This window comes from Salvelinus namaycush, unplaced genomic scaffold (genome assembly GCF_016432855.1).
Source record: "Salvelinus namaycush isolate Seneca unplaced genomic scaffold, SaNama_1.0 Scaffold103, whole genome shotgun sequence".
NCBI classification, from domain to species: domain Eukaryota; kingdom Metazoa; phylum Chordata; class Actinopteri; order Salmoniformes; family Salmonidae; genus Salvelinus; species Salvelinus namaycush.
The window spans coordinates 355,684-377,171 of NW_024057709.1; the positions used below are offsets into that span (position 1 = coordinate 355,684).

The following is a 21,488-nucleotide window of genomic DNA, read 5'->3' on the forward strand; positions in this document are numbered from 1 at the left end:
GTACTTTATTTAGGATCATTCTGGATGTAGATCTACTATTGGATTTATCTCCCAATATTTATAATTGTAATAACAAGTTGGTAAATCTCGCTCTCTGTCTGCCCCCCCCTCGCTCTCTGTCTGCCCCCCCCTCGCTCTCTGTCTGCCCCCCCTCGCTCTCTGTCTGCCCCCCCTCGCTCTCTGTCTGCCCCCCCTCGCTCTCTGTCTGCCCCCCCTCGCTCTCTGTCTGCCCCCCCTCGCTCTCTGTCTGCCCCCCCCTCGCTCTCTGTCTGCCCCCCCCTCGCTCTCTGTCTGCCCCCCCCTCGCTCTCTGTCTGCCCCCCCTCGCTCTCTGTCTGCCCCCCCTCGCTCTCTGTCTGCCCCCCCTCGCTCTCTGTCTGCCCCCCCTCGCTCTCTGTCTGCCCCCCCTCGCTCTCTGTCTGCCCCCCCTCGCTCTCTGTCTGCCCCCCCTCGCTCTCTGTCTGCCCCCCCTCGCTCTCTGTCTGCCCCCCCTCGCTCTCTGTCTGCCCCCCCTCGCTCTCTGTCTGCTCCCCCTCGCTCTCTGTCTCCCCCTCGCTCTCTGTCTCCCCCTCGCTCTCTGTCTCCCCCTCGCTCTCTGTCTCCCCCTCGCTCTCTGTCTCCCCCTCGCTCTCTGTCTCCCCCCCCTCGCTCTCTGTCTCCCCCCCCCCTCGCTCTCTGTCTGCCCCCCCCCCCCCCCCCTCGCTCTCTGTCTGCCCCCCCTCGCTCTCTGTCTGCCTCCGCCCCTCTCTCTCTGTCTGCCCCTCTTCAGGAGGAGAGTCATTCTGGGGTAAGCCCTTCAAAGATGAGTTCCGTCCCAACCTGTCCCACACGGGACGAGGGGTTCTCAGTATGGCCAACTCAGGACCCAACACCAACAAGTCCCAGTTGTGAGTAGTCTTTGTCTTATGTCCCAGTTAACCCTCCTTCCTCCTAAAGTGTGCACTTGTTCACTTCCCTTCACTGATTTGAAAGGAAATGGCTGGTATCAGAGATGTGGTGGAAACGACCACTAGCCCATGCCTCCACCAATCCAATGCTTTTAAATGTGTGGGAAGTAGTGAACGAGTGTACACTTCAGAATAAAGTGATACTATTGTCTTATGCTCCCCCTGACCTCCATTACTCCCCCCCCCCCCCCCCTTTAATACAGCCTCCCCTGACCTCCGTTACTCTCTCCCCCCTTTAATATGTGCTGCTGAGATGTCACGACAGAGACATTGACCATTCTTGAATGTGTTGTCTCCTATCCCAGCTTCATCACCTTCCGGTCATGTCCCTACCTGGACAGGAAACATACTGTGTTTGGAAGGTAAGATACACACAGACATTTACTTTAACATATCTCTGTTATATTGGTTGAATATGTGATGAGATGGCATGTCTGTGCTCTGGGTACCAGACTGGCCAGAGAGCCCGGTCGGTTCTAACCCCGGGCCAGAGAAGCCCGGTTAGTTCTAATAGGTATTAATATGGAGTTGGTCCCTCCTTTGCTTCTATAACAGCCTCCACTCTTCTGGGAAGGCTTTCCACTAGATGATGGAACATTGCTGCTATTACAGCCTCCACTCTTCTGGGAAGGCTTTCCACTAGATGTTGGAACATTGCTGCGGGGACTTGCTTCCATTCAGCCATAAGAGCATTAGTGAGGTCGGGGACTGATGTTGGGCGATTAGGCCTGGCTCGCAGTCAGTGTTACAATTCATCCCAAAGGTGTTCGATGGGGTTGAGGTCAGGGTTCCGGGCATGCCAGTCAAGTTCTTCCACACTGATCTCGACAAACCATTTCTGTATGGACCTCGCTTTGTACACGGGGGAATTTTCCTGAAACAGGAAATGGCCTTCCCCAAACTGTCGCCACAAAGTTGGAAGCACAGAATGTCATTGTATGCTGTAGCGTTAAGATTTCCCTTCACTGGAACTAAGGGGCCCGAACCATGAAAAACAGCCCCAGACCATTATTCCTCCTCCATCAAACTGTACAGTTGGCACTCTGCCAAGCAGTTTCCATACCAAGCGGTGATGCAGCCAGTCAAGATGCTCTCTCGATGGTGCAGTTGTTTTAACTTGTTGAGGATCTGAGGACCCATGCCAAATATCCTGGGGGGGGGGGAGAGGCATCTGTGTTTGGCTCATGATAGAACCTTTTTGTATTTATTAAGGATCCCCATTAGTTCCTGCCAAGGCAGCAGCTACTCTTCCTGGGGTTTATTATGGATCCCCATTAGTTCCTGTCAAGGCAGCAGCTACTCTTCCTGGGGTTTATTATGGATCCCCATTAGTTCCTGTCAAGGCAGCAGCTACTCTTCCTGGGGTTTATTATGGATCCCCATTGGTTCCTGCCAAGGCAGCAGCTACTCTTCCTGGGGTTTATTATGGATCCCCATTTAGTTCCTGCCAAGGCAGCAGCTACTCTTCCTGGGGTTTATTATGGATCCCCATTAGTTCCTGCCAAGGCAGCAGCTACTCTTCCTGGGGTATATTAAGGATCCCCATTTAGTTCCTGCCTAGGCAGCAGCTACTCTTCCTGGGGTTTATTATGGATCCCCATTAGTTCCTGCCTAGGCAGCAGCTACTCTTCCTGGGGTTTATTATGGATCCCCATTAGTTCCTGTCAAGGCAGCAGCTACTCTTCCTGGGGTTTATTATGGATCCCCATTAGTTCCTGTCAAGGCAGCAGCTACTCTTCCTGGGGTTTATTATGGATCCCCATTAGTTCCTGTCAAGGCAGCAGCTACTCTTCCTGGGGTTTATTATGGATCCCCATTAGTTCCTGTCAAGGCAGCAGCTACTCTTCCTGGGGTTTATTATGGATCCCCATTAGTTCCTGTCAAGGCAGGAGCTACTCTTCCTGGGGTTTATTATGGATCTCCATTAGTTCCTGCCAAAGCAGCAGCTACTCTTCCTGGGGTTTATTATGGATCCCCATTAGTTCCTGCCAAGGCAGCAGCTACTCTTCCTGGGGTTTATTATGGATCCCCATTAGTTCCTGTCAAGGCAGCAGCTACTCTTCCTGGGGTTTATTATGGATCTCCATTAGTTCCTGCCAAAGCAGCAGCTACTCTTCCTGGGGTTTATTATGGATCCCCATTAGTTCCTGCCAAGGCAGCAGCTACTCTTCCTGGGGTTTATTATGGATCCCCATTAGTTCCTGTCAAGGCAGCAGCTACTCTTCCTGGGGTTTATTATGGATCCCCATTGGTTCCTGCCAAGGCAGCAGCTACTCTTCCTGGGGTTTATTATGGATCCCCATTAGTTCCTGCCAAGGCAGCAGCTACTCTTCCTGGGGTTTATTATAGATCCCCATTAGTTCCTGCCAAGGCAGCAGCTACTCTTCCTGAGGTTTATTATGGATCCCCATTAGTTCCTGCCAAGGCAGCAGCTACTCTTCCTGGGGTTTATTATGGATCCCCATTAGTTCCTGCCAAGGCAGCAGCTACTCTTCCTGGGGTTTATTATGGATCCCCATTGGTTCCTGCCAAGGCAGCAGCTACTCTTCCTGAGGTTTATTATGGATCCCCATTAGTTCCTGCCAAGGCAGCAGCTACTCTTCCTGGGGTTTATTATGGATCCTCATTAGTTCCTGCCAAGGCAGCAGCTACTCTTCCTGGGGTTTATTATGGATCCCCATTAGTTCCTGCCAAGGCAGCAGCTACTCTTCCTGTGGTTTATTATGGATCCCCATTGGTTCCTGCCAAGGCAGCAGCTACTCTTCCTGAGGTTTATTATGGATCCCCATTAGTTCCTGCCAAGGCAGCAGCTACTCTTCCTGGGGTTTATTATGGATCCCCATTAGTTCCTGCCAAGGCAGCAGCTACTCTTCCTGGGGTTTATTATGGATCCCCATTGGTTCCTGCCAAGGCAGCAGCTACTCTTCCTGAGGTTTATTATGGATCCCCATTAGTTCCTGCCAAGGCAGCAGCTACTCTTCCTGGGGTTTATTATGGATCCTCATTAGTTCCTGCCAAGGCAGCAGCTACTCTTCCTGGGGTTTATTATGGATCCCCATTAGTTCCTGCCAAGGCAGCAGCTACTCCTCCTGGGGTCCAGCAACATTAAGGCAGTTATATACAGTTAAAATATTACACTGAACAAAAATATATACGCAGTCCAGTGTTTTGTGAGCTGAAATAAAATAAAATAATCACAAATTCCAGAGCTTTCCTCAACTTTTGTGCACAATTTTTTTTAACATCCCTGTTAGTGAGCATTTCTCCTCTGCCAAGATAATCCATCCACCTAACAGGTAAATCAAGAAGCTGATTTTAAACCGCATGATCATTACACAGGTGCACCTTGTGCTGGGGGCAATAAAAGGCCACTAAAATGCGCAGTTTTGTCACACAACACAATGCCACAGATGTCTCACGTTTAGGCAGCGTGCAATTGGCATGCTGACTGCAGGAATGTCCACCAGAGCTGTTGCCAGAGAATTTAATGTTAATTTCTCTACCACAAGCCGCCTCAACGTTGTTTTAGAGAATTTCGCAGTACGTCCAACCGGCCTCACAACCACAGACCACGTGTATGGCATCGTGTGGGCGAGCAGTTTGCTCATGTCAACGTTGTGAACAGAGTGCCCCATGGTGGTGGGGTTATGGTATGGACAGGTATAAGCTACAGACAATGAACACAATAGCTTTTTATCGATGGCAATTTGAATGCACAGAGATACCGTGATGAGATCCTGAGGCCCATTGTTGTGCCATTCATCCACCGCCATCACCTCATGTTTCAGCATGATAATGCACGGCCCCATGTCACAAGGATCTGAACACAATTCCTGGCAGCTGAACATGTCCCAGTTCTTCCATGGCCTGCATACTCACCAGACATGTCACCCATTGATCATGTTTGGGATGCTCTGGATCAACGTGTACAACAACATGTTCCAGTTCCCACTAATATCGAGAAACTTCACAAAGCCATTGAAGAGGAGTGGAACAACATTCTACAAGGCCACAATCAGCAGCCTGATCAACTCCATGTGAAGGAGAGGTGTCGTGCTGCATGAGGCAAATGGTGGTCACACCAGATACCATGAGATGCATATCTGTATTCCCAGTCATGTGAAATCCATAGATTAGGGCCTAATTTATTTCAATTGACTGATTTCCTGATATCAACTGTAACTCAGTGAAATCTTTGAAATTGTTGCTTTTATATTTTAGTTCAGTATACATGACATTACATTTCAAAACACTTTTCGCAACACAGTGTTCCCTCAGGCCACTACTCTACTTTCTGAATGCCCTGTACCTGGTAGTATTCAGACCCCTTGACTTTTTCCACATTTTGTAAAATTACAGCCTTACTCTAAAATGGATTCAATATTTTTTTTACTAATCAATCTACACACAATACCCCATAATGACAAATTGAAAACAGGTTGGGAGAACCTTTCAGAAGGACAACCATATCTGCAGCACTACACCAATCCGTTCTTTATGGTAGAGTGGCCAGACGGAAGCCACTCCTCAGTAAAAGGCACATGACAGCCCACATGGAATTTGCCAAAAGGCACCCAAAGGACTCTCAGATCAAACAAGATTCTCTGGTCTGATGAAACCAAGATTGGCATTCAGGCCAAAGAGTTCAATCTTCACTTCTGGAGGAAATCTGGCACCATCCCTACGGTGAAGCATGGTGGTGGCAGCATCATGCTGTGGGGATGTTTTTCAGCAGCAGGGACTGGGAGACGAATCAGGATAGGCAAAGATGAACGGAGCAAAGTACGGAGAGATCCTTGATTGCGCTCAGGACCTCAGACTGGGGTGAAGGTTCACCTTCCAACAGGACAAAAAAATAAATAACAATTTCATCAATTTTAGAATAAGGTAGCCTCACAAAGTGGAGAAAGTCAAGGGGTCTGAATACTTTCCAAATGCACTATGTACAGTGAGGGAAAAAAGTATTTGATACCCTGCTGATTTGTACGTTTGCCCACTGACAAAGAAATGATCAGTCTATAATTTTAATGGTAGGTTTATTTGAACAGTGAGAGACAGAATAACAACAAAGAAATCCAGAAAAACGCATGTCAAAAATGTTATAAATTGATTTGCATTTTAATGAGGGAAATCAGTATTTGACCCCTCTCAATCAGAAAGATTTCTGGCTCCCAGTTGTCTTTTTATACAGGTAACGAGCTGAGATTAGGAGCACATTCTTAAAGGGAATGCTCCTAATCTCAGTTTGTTACCTGTATAAAAGACACCTGTCCACAGAAGCAATCAATCAGATTCCAAACTTTCCACCAAGACCAAAGAGCTCTCCAAGGATGTCAGGGACAAGGCTGGAATGGGCTACAAGACCATCGCCAAGCAGCTTGGTGAGAAGGTGACAACAGTTAGTGCGATTATTCGCAAATGGAACAAACACAAAAGAACGGTCAATCTCCCTCGGCCTGGGGCTCCATGCAAGATCTCACCTCGTAGAGTTGCAATGGTCATGAGGACGGTGAGGAATCAGCCCAGAACTACACGGGAGGATCTTGTCAATGATCTCAAGGCAGCTGGGACCATAGTCACCAAGAAAACAATTGGTAACACACTACGCCGTGAAGGACTGAAATCCTGCAGCGCCCGCAAGGTCCCCCTGCTCCAGAAAGAACATATACATGCCCGTCTGAAGTTTGCCAATGAACATCTGAATGATTCAGACGACAACTGGGTGAAAGTGTTGTGGTCAGATGAGACCAAAATGGAGCTCTTTGGCATCAACTCAACTCGCCGTGTTTGGAGGAGGAGGAATGCTGCCTATGACCCCAAGAACACCATCCCCACCGTCAAACATGGAGGTGGAAACATTATGCTTTGGGGGTGTTTTTCTGGTAAGGGGACAGGACAACTTCACCGCATCAAAGGGACGATGGACGGGGCCATGTACCGTCAAATCTTGGGTGAGAACCTCCTTCCCTCAGCCAGGGCATTGAAAATGGGTTTTGGATGGGTATTCCAGCATGACAATGACCCAAAACACACAGCCAAGGTAACAATGGAGTGGCTCAAGAAGAAGCACATTAAGGTCCTGGAGTGGCCTAGCCAGTCTCCAGACCTTAATCCCATAGCAAATCTGTGGAGGGAGCTGAAGGTTTGAGTTGCCATTTAAAATGATAGACTGATCATTTCTTTGTCATTGGGCAAACGTACAAAATCAGCAGGGGATCAAATACTTTTTTCCCTCACTGTATGCGTCGCTCTGTGTAGAGTGAAGGTTATTTATAGTTTTTTCCCCTCTGGTTGCACATGTGACATGCTGGTTAAAATGAGGTAAATCTGATTTAAGTTTCTCTGCATTAAAGTCCCCGGCCACTAGGAGCACCGCATCTGGATGGGCGTTTTCCTGTTTGTTTATGGCGGAATACAGCTCATTGAGTGAGGTCTTAGTGCCGGCATCGTTTTGAGGTGGTAAATAGACAGCTACGACAAAATATAGATAAACTCTCTTGGTAAATAGTGTGGTCTACAGCTTATCATGAGGTACTCTACCTCAGGAGAGCAACACCTCGAGACTTCCTTAATGTTAGAGATCACACACCCGCTGTTAACAAAGAGACACACCCCTCCCCCCTTAAGCTTACCCGACGTTGTGGTTCTGTCCGGCCCGACGCGTAGAAAGGAAGCTTAGTGTAATGTGGTAGTTTTGAAGAAAGGAAGCTTAGTGTAACGTGGTAGTTTTGAAGAAAGGAAGCTGAGTGTGGGTGGTAGTTTTGAAGAAAGGAAGCTGAGTGTGGGTGGTCGTTTTGAAGAAAGGAAGCTGAGTGTGGGTGGTAGTTTTGAAGAAAGGAAGCTTAGTGTGGGTGGTAGTTTTGAAGATGTGTTGTCTTGTTTCTTCCCAGGGTGGTGGGAGGCTTCGAGGCTCTGACAGCCATGGAGAACATAGAGGCTGATCCTAAAACGGATAAACCCAAGGTACACACACACACACACACACACACACACACACACACACACACACACCAGGGTTTCCGTTGGGAACATGTGGCGGCGTATATTTAACCAGCAACGTTTTAAATTTGACATTTTGAGAAATGTACAGGACCCATATGCATTGGGTGCATATGAAATAACAGAAATAACATTAGAATATAGTAATTCACACAGTATTAACAGAACATGCAAGTCCAGGAAGCAGAGATATGGGCGGCCCTTCTTACCCACTTTGAGGATGTTAAGTTTACTTTTCTTCAGCCAACAAGACGAGTAACGAACAGCCAACATCACTAGCCAATGTCAATCTACGTATCCGTCAGAGTAGAAAAGTTAACCTAATTCTATTGGTCAGCTTCTTGAGAATGAAATAGTCTATTTCAAACAGACTCTGGGATAGTTGTGAGATGATAGATCCCTAATTCATACAACCAGCAGGCCTAGGCTACTTAAAAATAAATATATATGTTAAATTAGTGTCTAATGCAACAGATCAGAACGTTTATCTTTAAAATGTTGCTAAACAATTTATGCACATTATAAAGCGCAGCAATGCGCACAAGGCATTAGGCAACGCGTGAATGTAAGTTCCATAGTGTAATTAACGGGGAAACATTGTTGTCAAAAGCATTGTATACTGTACACGTGCCAGTTTAACTCACTCCACTAAATTATGACAATTAACACACAGACTGATACGCATGATCAGTTAAATGTATTAACATCAATTAACAGGCTAAAAAAACATTTTCACAATGGGATTTTTCTTCTTCTCTCGGACAATGGGCGGCAATTTCATTCATCGTCTTTTCTATCTTTTTTTTTCTTCTTTTTTTTTATCGGCCAAAAGCCAGCTATTACCGGCTAACGGAAACTGACACACACACACACACACACACACACTGTATGGAGCAGAGAAGTACAATAAATAGCCCTTGTTTTATCTCCTTCCCACTGTCTGTTAGTTGTTGTGATCCCCTGTTCATACCTGTTACCTGTAACTCACTTTAGTAGAAACAGACTCCCAGAACTCAGTTGTAACTTTATCCAGAACTCTGACGACACCAGCGACCACTAACCCAGCGAGGGCTTAAACTATACTCTCTCTTTGCTCCTCTCTTCCGCCGTCTCCAGTCTGAGATCAAGCTGCTGAGTGCCACTGTGTTCGTGGACCCGTATGATGAGGCAGATGCCCAGGTTAGTTTGTGTGTTTGGTTTATGATCCATTAAGATGTTGTCAGTTAGCTGCTCGACGCCCCTGACGCATTTCGACTGGCGTCAGTTAGCTGCTCGACGCCCCTGACGCATTTCGACTGGCGTCAGTTAGCTGCTCGACGCCCCTGACGCATTTCGACTGGCGTCAGTTAGCTGCTCGACGCCCCTGACGCATTTCGACTGGCGTCAGTTAGCTGCTCCGACGCCCCTGACGCATTTCGACTGGCGTCAGTTAGCTGCTCGACGCCCCTGACGCATTTCGACTGGCGTCAGTTAGCTGCTCCGACGCCCCTGACGCATTTCGACTGGCGTCAGTTAGCTGCTCGACGCCCCTGACGCATTTCAACTGGCGTCAGTTAGCTGCTCGACGCCCCTGACGCATTTCGACTGGCGTCAGTTAGCTGCTCCGACGCCCCTGACGCATTTCGACTGGCGTCAGTTAGCTGCTCGACGCCCCTGACGCATTTCGACTGGCGTCAGTTAGCTGCTCGACGCCCCTGACGCATTTCAACTGGCGTCAGTTAGCTGCTCGACGCCCCTGACGCATTTCAACTGGCGTCAGTTAGCTGCTCGACGCCCCTGACGCATTTCGACTGGCGTCAGTTAGCTGCTCGACGCCCCTGACGCATTTCGACTGGCGTCAGTTAGCTGCTCGACGCCCCTGACGCATTTCGACTGGCGTCAGTTAGCTGCTCGACGCCCCTGACGCATTTCGACTGGCGTCAGTTAGCTGCTCGACGCCCCTGACGCATTTCGACTGGCGTCAGTTAGCTGCTCGACGCCCCTGACGCATTTCGACTGGCGTCAGTTAGCTGCTCGACGCCCCTGACGCATTTCGACTGGCGTCAGTTAGCTGCTCGACGCCCCTGACGCATTTCGACTGGCGTCAGTTAGCTGCTCGACGCCCCTGACGCATTTCGACTGGCGTCAGTTAGCTGCTCGACGCCCCTGACGCATTTCGACTGGCGTCAGTTAGCTGCTCGACGCCCCTGACGCATTTCGACTGGCGTCAGTTAGCTGCTCGACGCCCCTGACGCATTTCGACTGGCGTCAGTTAGCTGCTCGACGCCCCTGACGCATTTCGACTGGCGTCAGTTAGCTGCTCGACGCCCCTGACGCATTTCGACTGGCGTCAGTTAGCTGCTCGACGCCCCTGACGCATTTCGACTGGCGTCAGTTAGCTGCTCGACGCCCCTGACGCATTTCGACTGGCGTCAGTTAGCTGCTCGACGCCCCTGACGCATTTCGACTGGCGTCAGTTAGCTGCTCGACGCCCCTGACGCATTTCGACTGGCGTCAGTTAGCTGCTCGACGCCCCTGACGCATTTCGACTGGCGTCAGTTAGCTGCTCGACGCCCCTGACGCATTTCGACTGGCGTCAGTTAGCTGCTCGACGCCCCTGACGCATTTCGACTGGCGTCAGTTAGCTGCTCGACGCCCCTGACGCATTTCGACTGGCGTCAGTTAGCTGCTCGACGCCCCTGACGCATTTCGACTGGCGTCAGTTAGCTGCTCGACGCCCCTGACGCATTTCGACTGGCGTCAGTTAGCTGCTCGACGCCCCTGACGCATTTCGACTGGCGTCAGTTAGCTGCTCGACGCCCCTGACGCATTTCGACTGGCGTCAGTTAGCTGCTCGACGCCCCTGACGCATTTCGACTGGCGTCAGTTAGCTGCTCGACGCCCCTGACGCATTTCGACTGGCGTCAGTTAGCTGCTCGACGCCCCTGACGCATTTCGACTGGCGTCAGTTAGCTGCTCGACGCCCCTGACGCATTTCGACTGGCGTCAGTTAGCTGCTCGACGCCCCTGACGCATTTCGACTGGCGTCAGTTAGCTGCTCGACGCCCCTGACGCATTTCGACTGGCGTCAGTTAGCTGCTCGACGCCCCTGACGCATTTCGACTGGCGTCAGTTAGCTGCTCGACGCCCCTGACGCATTTCGACTGGCGTCAGTTAGCTGCTCGACGCCCCTGACGCATTTCGACTGGCGTCAGTTAGCTGCTCGACGCCCCTGACGCATTTCGACTGGCGTCAGTTAGCTGCTCGACGCCCCTGACGCATTTCGACTGGCGTCAGTTAGCTGCTCGACGCCCCTGACGCATTTCGACTGGCGTCAGTTAGCTGCTCGACGCCCCTGACGCATTTCGACTGGCGTCAGTTAGCTGCTCGACGCCCCTGACGCATTTCGACTGGCGTCAGTTAGCTGCTCGACGCCCCTGACGCATTTCGACTGGCGTCAGTTAGCTGCTCGACGCCCCTGACGCATTTCGACTGGCGTCAGTTAGCTGCTCGACGCCCCTGACGCATTTCGACTGGCGTCAGTTAGCTGCTCGACGCCCCTGACGCATTTCGACTGGCGTCAGTTAGCTGCTCGACGCCCCTGACGCATTTCGACTGGCGTCAGTTAGCTGCTCGACGCCCCTGACGCATTTCGACTGGCGTCAGTTAGCTGCTCGACGCCCCTGACGCATTTCGACTGGCGTCAGTTAGCTGCTCGACGCCCCTGACGCATTTCGACTGGCGTCAGTTAGCTGCTCGACGCCCCTGACGCATTTCGACTGGCGTCAGTTAGCTGCTCGACGCCCCTGACGCATTTCGACTGGCGTCAGTTAGCTGCTCGACGCCCCTGACGCATTTCGACTGGCGTCAGTTAGCTGCTCGACGCCCCTGACGCATTTCGACTGGCGTCAGTTAGCTGCTCGACGCCCCTGACGCATTTCGACTGGCGTCAGTTAGCTGCTCGACGCCCCTGACGCATTTCGACTGGCGTCAGTTAGCTGCTCGACGCCCCTGACGCATTTCGACTGGCGTCAGTTAGCTGCTCGACGCCCCTGACGCATTTCGACTGGCGTCAGTTAGCTGCTCGACGCCCCTGACGCATTTCGACTGGCGTCAGTTAGCTGCTCCGACGCCCCTGACGCATTTCGACTGGCGTCAGTTAGCTGCTCGACGCCCCTGACGCATTTCGACTGGCGTCAGTTAGCTGCTCGACGCCCCTGACGCATTTCGACTGGCGTCAGTTAGCTGCTCGACGCCCCTGACGCATTTCGACTGGCGTCAGTTAGCTGCTCGACGCCCCTGACGCATTTCGACTGGCGTCAGTTAGCTGCTCGACGCCCCTGACGCATTTCGACTGGCGTCAGTTAGCTGCTCGACGCCCCTGACGCATTTCGACTGGCGTCAGTTAGCTGCTCGACGCCCCTGACGCATTTCGACTGGCGTCAGTTAGCTGCTCGACGCCCCTGACGCATTTCGACTGGCGTCAGTTAGCTGCTCGACGCCCCTGACGCATTTCGACTGGCGTCAGTTAGCTGCTCGACGCCCCTGACGCATTTCGACTGGCGTCAGTTAGCTGCTCGACGCCCCTGACGCATTTCGACTGGCGTCAGTTAGCTGCTCGACGCCCCTGACGCATTTCGACTGGCGTCAGTTAGCTGCTCGACGCCCCTGACGCATTTCGACTGGCGTCAGTTAGCTGCTCGACGCCCCTGACGCATTTCGACTGGCGTCAGTTAGCTGCTCGACGCCCCTGACGCATTTCGACTGGCGTCAGTTAGCTGCTCGACGCCCCTGACGCATTTCGACTGGCGTCAGTTAGCTGCTCGACGCCCCTGACGCATTTCGACTGGCGTCAGTTAGCTGCTCGACGCCCCTGACGCATTTCGACTGGCGTCAGTTAGCTGCTCCGACGCCCCTGACGCATTTCGACTGGCGTCAGTTAGCTGCTCCGACGCCCCTGACGCATTTCGACTGGCGTCAGTTAGCTGCTCCGACGCCCCTGACGCATTTCGACTGGCGTCGGTTAGCTGCTCCGACGCCCCTGACGCATTTCGACTGGCGTCAAGCAGCTAACTGACATGTTTAAACAAAACATACAATCAGAAGACCTCAGTTTCTGACGAGCACAGAGATTGGAAAATACACTAACAACTTATGTATGTAGATTGCAGCGGAGCGCCAGAAGGAGCTGGACAAGCAGGAGGAGGATAGAGCTCAGAGCAGTGCGTCTCAGAGGAAGACTAAAGCAGATCAGACTCCCAAGACCTTCAAGGCTGGCATTGGGAAATACATCAACCCTGTGACCACTACCACCACGTGAGGCCACACACATCACCACACACATCACCACACACATCACCACACACATCACCACACACATCACCCCACACATCACCCCACACATCACCCCACACATCACCCCACACACACCACCACACACCATCACCACCATCACCACACACATCACCACACACATCACCACACACATCACCACACACAACACCACACATCACCCCACACATCACCCCACACATCACCACACACATCACCACACACATCACCACACACATCACCACACACATCACCCCACACATCACCCCACACATCACCCCACACATCACCCCACACACACCACCACACACCACACACAATTAACCCCATCCTGTGTGTAGGAAGCGTCCAGCAGCAGAGGACAGCGGACCGACCAGCAGTGGGGCGACCAGCGGAGCCAAGAAAGCCAAAGGAAAGACTGGCTTTGGGGACTTCAGCTCCTGGTAACTCCATGGACACACAGCCCCTTGGACACCTTCTGTGTCCCAACCTGTTCCCTATATAGGGCACTACTTTAGACCAGCCCCCTATGGCACCCTGTTCCCTTTATAGGGCACTACTGTTGACCAGCCCCCTATGGAACCCTGTTCCCTTTATAGGGCACTACTGTTGACCAGCCCCCTATGGAACCCTGTTCCCTTTATAGGGCACTACTGTTGACCAGCCCCCTATGGAACCCTGTTCCCTTTATAGGGCACTACTGTTGACCAGAGCCCTATGGAACCCTGTTCCCTTTATAGGGCACTACTGTTGACCAGCCCCCTATGGAACCCTGTTCCCTTTATAGGGCACTACTTTAGACCAGAGCCCTATTCCCTATATAGTACACTACTATAGACCAGGGCCCTATTCCCTGTATAGTGCACTACTTTAGACCAGGGCCCATAGGACACTGTAGTTCTGGTCAAAATATATAGGAAATGAGGTAACCAGGCTTTGGTCAAAAGTAGTGGTTTATGTAGGGAATAGGCTTCCATTCTGGATGTACCCCCTGATACCCCGATGATATTACCCCCTGGACACTTCCACTCACCCCCTGATGATATTACACCCCCTGATGATATTACACCCCCTGATGATATTACACCCCCTGATGATATTACACCCCCTGATGATATTACACCCCCTGATGATATTACACCCCCTGATGATATTACACCCCCTGCCATTCGCTTCTCATGGATATTTTATTTTTATTTTCTGGGTTGTGAATTATATAGAACGTTGTCTTTCACTTAGTATGCCATCAAATAATGTTTACTTTCTAATGATGCATTTGTTTTTTTTATTTGTGTTTTTAATAAATTCACGTTTTTCCTGTTTCTTTTTTAAATTTTAGCTTCATAATTTGCACAAATTCTTATCTTTCATCGGTTTCTTGTGAGGCCAAGCCCTGCTGTTTTTCAAATGGCACCCTATCCCCTATATAGTGCACTACTACCCTATGGGCCCTTGTCAAAAGTAGTGCACTATATAGGGCAGGGGTCAGCAGCAGGCGGCCCATAGGGCAGGGGTCAGCAGCAGGCGGCCCATAGGGCAGGGGTCAGCAGCAGGCGGCCCATAGGGCAGGGGTCAGCAGCAGGCGGCCCATAGGGCAGGGGTCAGCAGCAGGCGGCCCATAGGGCAGGGGTCAGCAGCAGGCGGCCCATAGGGCAGGGGTCAGCAGCAGGCGGCCCATAGGGCAGGGGTCAGCAGCAGGCGGCCCATAGGGCAGGGGTCAAATTATTCTCCCCCAAAGTAAAATATATATATAAATTGCTGGATAGAAAAAAATCAAAGACTAAGATGAAAAAGTGTTTCACTTCAGAAATCTGTTCACCAAGTATTTCCACAAATAAAATGTAAAGATATGTGAATGTGTGTCAATGTAATAAAGGTATGACATGATTCTATTAGAAAATACCAATCCCTTTTTGGGTATTGTAGTTGTGGTCAATTTACAGTGTTTAAATTATTATAATTATGGTCCTGTCCACCCGATCATCCACGCTGACCAAAATCAGCCCGCTGCTCAATCTAGTTGGGGCCATTTGGGACAGTTCTGCTGTGGCGCTAGACCCCAACCACCCCCCCCCCCACCCCCCCCGCTGATTGTCGGTCGGACGGTACAGACAGCAGTACTGAATAGCCTTTGTCTGGAGACGACCAGATGAAGACTGAGAGCTCTTCTCACAACGTGCTGCTGAAGCTTTGAAGGACTTGTATTTGGTTATGAATTAATACTGTCTGTGTGAAGTGGGAGATTACCGATTGGAAGAAACTGGAAACGGTTGGATCCCCAGAGTCAAGCCACCACTGTTTAAAACCTCTAAGTCTTAGCCACGTGGGGGGGGGGGGGGTACTAAGCCAACATATGGAATGGTTTTAAGAGGGTCATACCATGGATCATGTAGCTATTTGATTTTGAATTTTAGGACCCCTTTTTTAGGTATAAAAATAAATACAAAAATATATAGAATTTGGTCTTTACTACTATAGCCCAGAGAAACACATTGAATAACATATACATGGAGAAAAAGACAGACAACAAATGAATCATAAGATACAAGGTTTATATCTAGGAGACACGAAGCTCAGGACACCTTTATTTTAGTTGCCTCAAAACTACCTCCATACGTCCAATTTGTTGGTTACTGTCAGACGAGTCCTGTGACACCATGGTGTTTGTGAGAGTCTCCCCTTTCCATAGTGAGGTCCTCGGTTTGTAGCTCAAACGGTTCGGACGCTAGACAGACAGACGTTGGCACATCGGCGTTAGACTTCAGACGAGTCCCGTGACAGTCCCGTATGCCAAACCGTTTGAGCTCGGCCACCTTTCACCACGGATACGGAAGGCCGACAGGCGGATGTGATGGATAGAGACACAGCCCATATATAATACTTGCTCAAACTGATCAATTTTTGAGGGGGAACAGGTGCAGGGGCACTGGTTAGTCGAGGTAATACGTACATGTAGAGTTAAAGTGACTATGTATAGATAATAAACAGAGAGTAGCAGCAGTGTAAAAGGGGTGACGGGGGGCAATGCAAATTGTCTGTGTAGCCATTTGACTAGTTCAGCAGTCTTATGGCTTGGGGGTAGAAGCTGTTTAGAAGCCTCTTGGACCTAGACTTGGCGCTCCGGTACCGCTTGCCATGCGGTAGCAGAGAGAACAGTCTATGACTAGGGTGGCTGGAGTCTTCGACAATTTTTAGGGCCTTCCTCTGACACCGCCTGCAGCCCCGTTGATGAGAATGGGGTCGTGTTCGGTGTTCTTTTTCCTTAAGTCCACAATCATCTCCTTTGTCTTGATCACGTTGAGGGAGAGGTTATTGTCCTGGCACCACAGGGCCAGGTCTCTGACCTCCTCCCTATAGGGCTGTCGTCGTCGGTGATCGGGCCTACCACTGTTGTCATCGGCGAACTTAATGATGGTGTTGGAGTCGTGCCTGTCCATGCAGTCATGAATGAACAGGGAGTACATGAGGGGACTGAGCACGTACCCTTGAGGGGCCCCCGTGTTGAGGATCAGCGTGGCGGATGTGTTGTTACCTACCCTTACCACCTGGGGGCGGCCCGTTAGGAAGTCCAGGATCCAGTTGCAGAGGGAGGTGTTTAGTCCCAGGGTCCTTAGCTTAGTGATGAGCTTTGAGGCCACTATGGTGTTGAACGCTGAGCTGTAGTCAATGAACATCATTCTCACATAGGTGTTCCTTTTGTCCAGGTGTTAAAGGGCAGTGTGGAGTGCAATAGAGATGGCATCATCTGTGGATCTCTTGGGGCGGTATGCAAGTTGGTTTGGGTCTAGAGTTTCTGGGATAATGGTGTTGATGTGAGCCATTACCAGCCTTTCGAAGCACTTCATGGCTACAGACGTGAGTGCTATGGGTCAGTAGTCATTTAGGCAGGTTACCTTCGTGTTCTTGGGCACGGGGACTATGGTGGTCTGCTTGAAACATGTTGATATTACAGACTCAGTCAGGGACAAGTTGAAAATGTCAGTGAGGACATTTGCCAGTTGGTCAGTGCATGCTCGGTGTACACGTCCTGGTAATCCGGTCTGTGCTATTATGTTATTTAGATTGACTTACGGATGTGTAAATAGACTCTTATTAAGGAGTAATCTTATTAATAATTAGAACCAGTAACCAAAAACAGACAGGGCAGCCAGCCCTTAGTCAGGCAGGGCTCCCGAGTGGGGCACCGGTCTAAGGCACTGCATCTCAGTGCTAGAGGCGTCACTACAGATCCTGGTTCGATTCCAGGCTGTATCACAACCGGCCGTGATTGGGAGTCCCATAGGGCGTCGCACAATTGGCCCAGCGTTGTTAGGGTTTGGCCGGGGTAGGCCGTCATTGTAAATATGAATTAGGTAACTGACTTGCCTAGTTAAATAAAAGTTCAATAAAGAAACGGAATCACGTATTGGTGGTCGTTTTACGAGTGGCGATGCACGTGACGAGGAGGAGTTCCCTGTCAGTGTCCTGTTTTATGTAACGAGCTCTGTGTCACGTGGTGTTTAACCTCTGACCCTTCGTCTCTGATGTTTAACCTCTGACCCTTCGTCTCTGGTGTTTAACCTCTGACCCTTCGTCTCTGGTGTTTAACCTCTGACCCTTCGTCTCTGGTGTTTAACCTCTGACTCTTCGTCTCTGGTGTTTAACCTCTGACTCTTCGTCTCTGGTGTTTAACCTCTGACTCTTCGTCTCTGGTGTTTAACCTCTGACCCTTCGTCTCTGGTGTTTAACCTCTGACCCTCCGTCTCTGGTGTTTAACCTCTGACCCTCCGTCTCTGGTGTTTAACCTCTGACCCTCCGTCTCTGGTGTTTAACCTCTGACCCTCCGTCTCTGGTGTTTAACCTCTGACCCTCCGTCTCTGGTGTCCGCTGTCCCACGGGGACGTTCTGAAAGAACACACTGAACTGTAACACACACACCCACGCACACACCTGTAATGAGATGCTTTGTCATGACTTGTTACGAAGCACAGGTGGTTCAGCTCAGTTCCCACCTGTCCTTATCTTTCTGCTGTGGCATCATAAGACACATGGTTCCTAAATGAGATGGCAGCTCAGTCCTGAGAAGCTTAGTAGCTGGTGTAGGGTGACAGATACAGGACACACCATCCACATGGACTAATTGTTGGCTATTGATAGAAATCTTCATTTTTCATGGCCAGAATGAATTAAGTGTGTGTGTGTGACAGCTGCATGGTCTGAGTTGAGCTAGGCCCTGCTGATAGAGGGAACGTTCCAGCCCTACAGGTAACAAACCATCCTGGGTGGGGTGGTGTCCTCGGCATCTCCAGGGAACTTTTAATATTAAACCTTTTAATGTCCCGACCACCGATACACAGGCTGCCTCGCCGTGCTGTCTGATGGGACGACTGGCTCTGTCTCCATCTAGGAGCTTATTTGTCCTGGGAAAACACTGGACCGCAGCAGAGAGGAGGGGAAAGGGGGATGGAGAAGGACAACCAGACATGGACAAACATGCAATGTTTTCTTAACTGGTAATATAGGGCCAGAGAAGATGGACTGCTGTGTGTGCAGGGTTGGGGAGCGATGGACAACAAATAAACAAACTGTAACCAGCTAAAATATTGTAATCAGATTACCGATACTTTAGAAAAAGTAGATCATTACTATCACATTTAGAAGGGATCTTTGCAACAAACAAAAAAATGGTTACTGCGATTGTAGCGAAATGCTTGTGTTCCTAGCTCCAACAGTGCAGTAGTATCTAACTAAATGCTTGTGTTCCTAGCTCCAACAGTGCAGTAGTATCTAACTAAATGCTTGTGTTCCTAGCTCCAACAGTGCAGTAGTATCTAACTAAATGCTTGTGTTCCTAGCTCCAACAGTGCAGTAGTATCTAACTAAATGCTTGTGTTCCTAGCTCCATCAGTGCAGTAGTATCTAACTAAATGCTTGTGTTCCTAGCTCCAACAGTGCAGTAGTATCTAACTAAATGATTGTGTTTCTAGCTCCAACAGTGCAGTAGTATCTAACTAAATGTTTGTCTTCCTAGCTCCAACAGTGCAGTAGTATCTAACTAAATGCTTGTGTTTCTAGCTCCAACAGTGCAGTAGTATCTAACTAAATGCTTGTCTTCCTAGCTCCAACAGTGCAGTAGTATCTAACTAAATGCTTGTGTTTCTAGCTCCAACAGTGCAGTAGTATCTAACTAAATGATTGTGTTTCTAGCTCCAACAGTGCAGTAGTATCTAACTAAATGTTTGTCTTCCTAGCTCCAACAGTGCAGTAGTATCTAACTAAATGCTTGTGTTTCTAGCTCCAACAGTGCAGTAGTATCTAACTAAATGCTTGTGTTCCTAGCTCCAACAGTGCAGTAGTATCTAACTAAATGCTAGTGTTCCTAGCTACAACAGTGCAGTAGTATCTAACTAAATGCTTGTGTTCCTAGCTCCAACAGTGCAGTAGTATCTAACTAAATGCTTGTGTTCCTAGCTCCAACAGTGCAGTAGTATCTAACTAAATGATTGTGTTTCTAGCTCCAACAGTGCAGTAGTATCTAACTAAATGCTTGTGTTTCTAGCTCCAACAGTGCAGTAGTATCTAACTAAATGCTTGTGTTTCTAGCTCCAACAGTGCAGTAGTATCTAACTAAATGCTTGTGTTTCTAGCTCCAACAGTGCAGTAGTATCTAACTAAATGCTTGTGTTCCTAGCTCCAACAGTGCAGTAGTATCTAACTAAATGCTTGTGTTCCCAGCAGACTCTCTGATCCAGAGCCACTACAGTAGTGAGTCATTTAGCAGACTCTCTGATCCAGAGCCACTACAGTAGGGAGTCATTTAGCAGACTCTCTGATCCAGAACCACTACAGTAGTGAGTCATTTAGCAGACTCTCTGATCCAGAGCCACTACAGTAGTGAGTCATTTAGCAGACTCTCTGATCCAGAGCCACTACAGTAGTGAGTCATTTAGCAGACTCTCTGATCCAGAACCACTACAGTAGGGAGTCATTTAGCAGACTCTCTGATCCAGAGCCACTGCAGTAGGGAGTCATTTAACAGACTCTCTGATCCAGAGCCACTACAGTAGTGAGTCATTTAGCAGACTCTCTGATCCAGAGCCAGTACAGTAGTGAGTCATTTAACAGACTCTCTGATCCAGAGCCACTGCAGTAGGGAGTCATTTAGCAGACTCTCTGATCCAGAGCCACTGCAGTAGGGAGTCATTTAGCAGACTCTCTTATCCAGAGCCACTACAGTAGTGAGTCATTTAACAGACTCTCTGATCCAGAGCCACTGCAGTAGGGAGTCATTTAGCAGACTCTCTGATCCAGAGCCACTGCAGTAGGGAGTCATTTAACAGACTCTCTGATCCAGAGCCACTGCAGTAGGGAGTCATTTAGCAGACTCTCTGATCCAGAGCCACTGCAGTAGGGAGTCATTTAGCAGACTCTCTGATCCAGAGCCACTGCAGTAGGGAGTAATTTAACAGACTCTCTGATCCAGAGCCACTGCAGTAGGGAGTCATTTAGCAGACTCTCTGATCCAGAGCCACTGCAGTAGGGAGTCATTTAACAGACTCTCTGATCCAGAGCCACTGCAGTAGTGAGTCATTTAGCAGACTCTCTGATCCAGAGCCACTGCAGTAGGGAGTCATTTAGCAGACTCTCTGATCCAGAGCCACTGCAGTAGGGAGTCATTTAACAGACTCTCTGATCCAGAGCCACTGCAGTAGGGAGTCATTTAGCAGACTCTCTGATCCAGAGCCACTGCAGTAGGGAGTCATTTAGCAGACTCTCTGATCCAGAGCCACTGCAGTAGGGAGTCATTTAGCAGACTCTCTGATCCAGAGCCACTGCAGTAGGGAGTCATTTAGCAGACTCTCTGATCATATTTTTTTGTTTGTTCCTGGTGTCCCGTGGGATAAGTGTTTAGCACCATCCATGTTGCTGTGTTACTTATACCTGGTTTTAACATGTATCTTTTGTCCTGCACGTTGTGTTAGTGCCCACCTTTTTAGACAGGTGTACATGATTTAAAATATATGCATTGTGGTCTGACTGTGATCCGATCTTTATAGGTGTAAATGAACTAGATCAGGATGAGGGACACATGTTAGAGGCGGGTATACACAGGGCTTTAATACAGTCTGGTCACAGTGGTTTGTGATGTGGCTCTGCTTAGTGGCTCAAACATACTGAAATAAATGTTAAATTAGTTTTTTTTTTTAAATAATCTTGTTTAAAGGGTGAAATATTCCAAAAGTAACTGAAAGTA

The 21,488-nt window shown here is 49.5% G+C and overlaps 1 protein-coding gene across 1 annotated transcript; it reads left to right on the top strand.

The window, feature by feature from the left end:
• Window positions 1-734: 734 nt before the first annotated feature.
• On the top strand, window positions 735-13,819 carry LOC120035330 (RING-type E3 ubiquitin-protein ligase PPIL2-like). The gene is made up of 6 exons (XM_038982114.1): window positions 735-886; window positions 1,252-1,308; window positions 7,837-7,909; window positions 9,062-9,124; window positions 13,089-13,240; window positions 13,597-13,819. The coding sequence occupies exons 1-6, from the start codon at window positions 849-851 to the stop codon at window positions 13,700-13,702; spliced, it is 489 nt and encodes a 162-aa protein (XP_038838042.1). The 5' UTR covers window positions 735-848; the 3' UTR covers window positions 13,703-13,819.
• The last annotated feature ends 7,669 nt before the right edge of the window (window positions 13,820-21,488 follow it).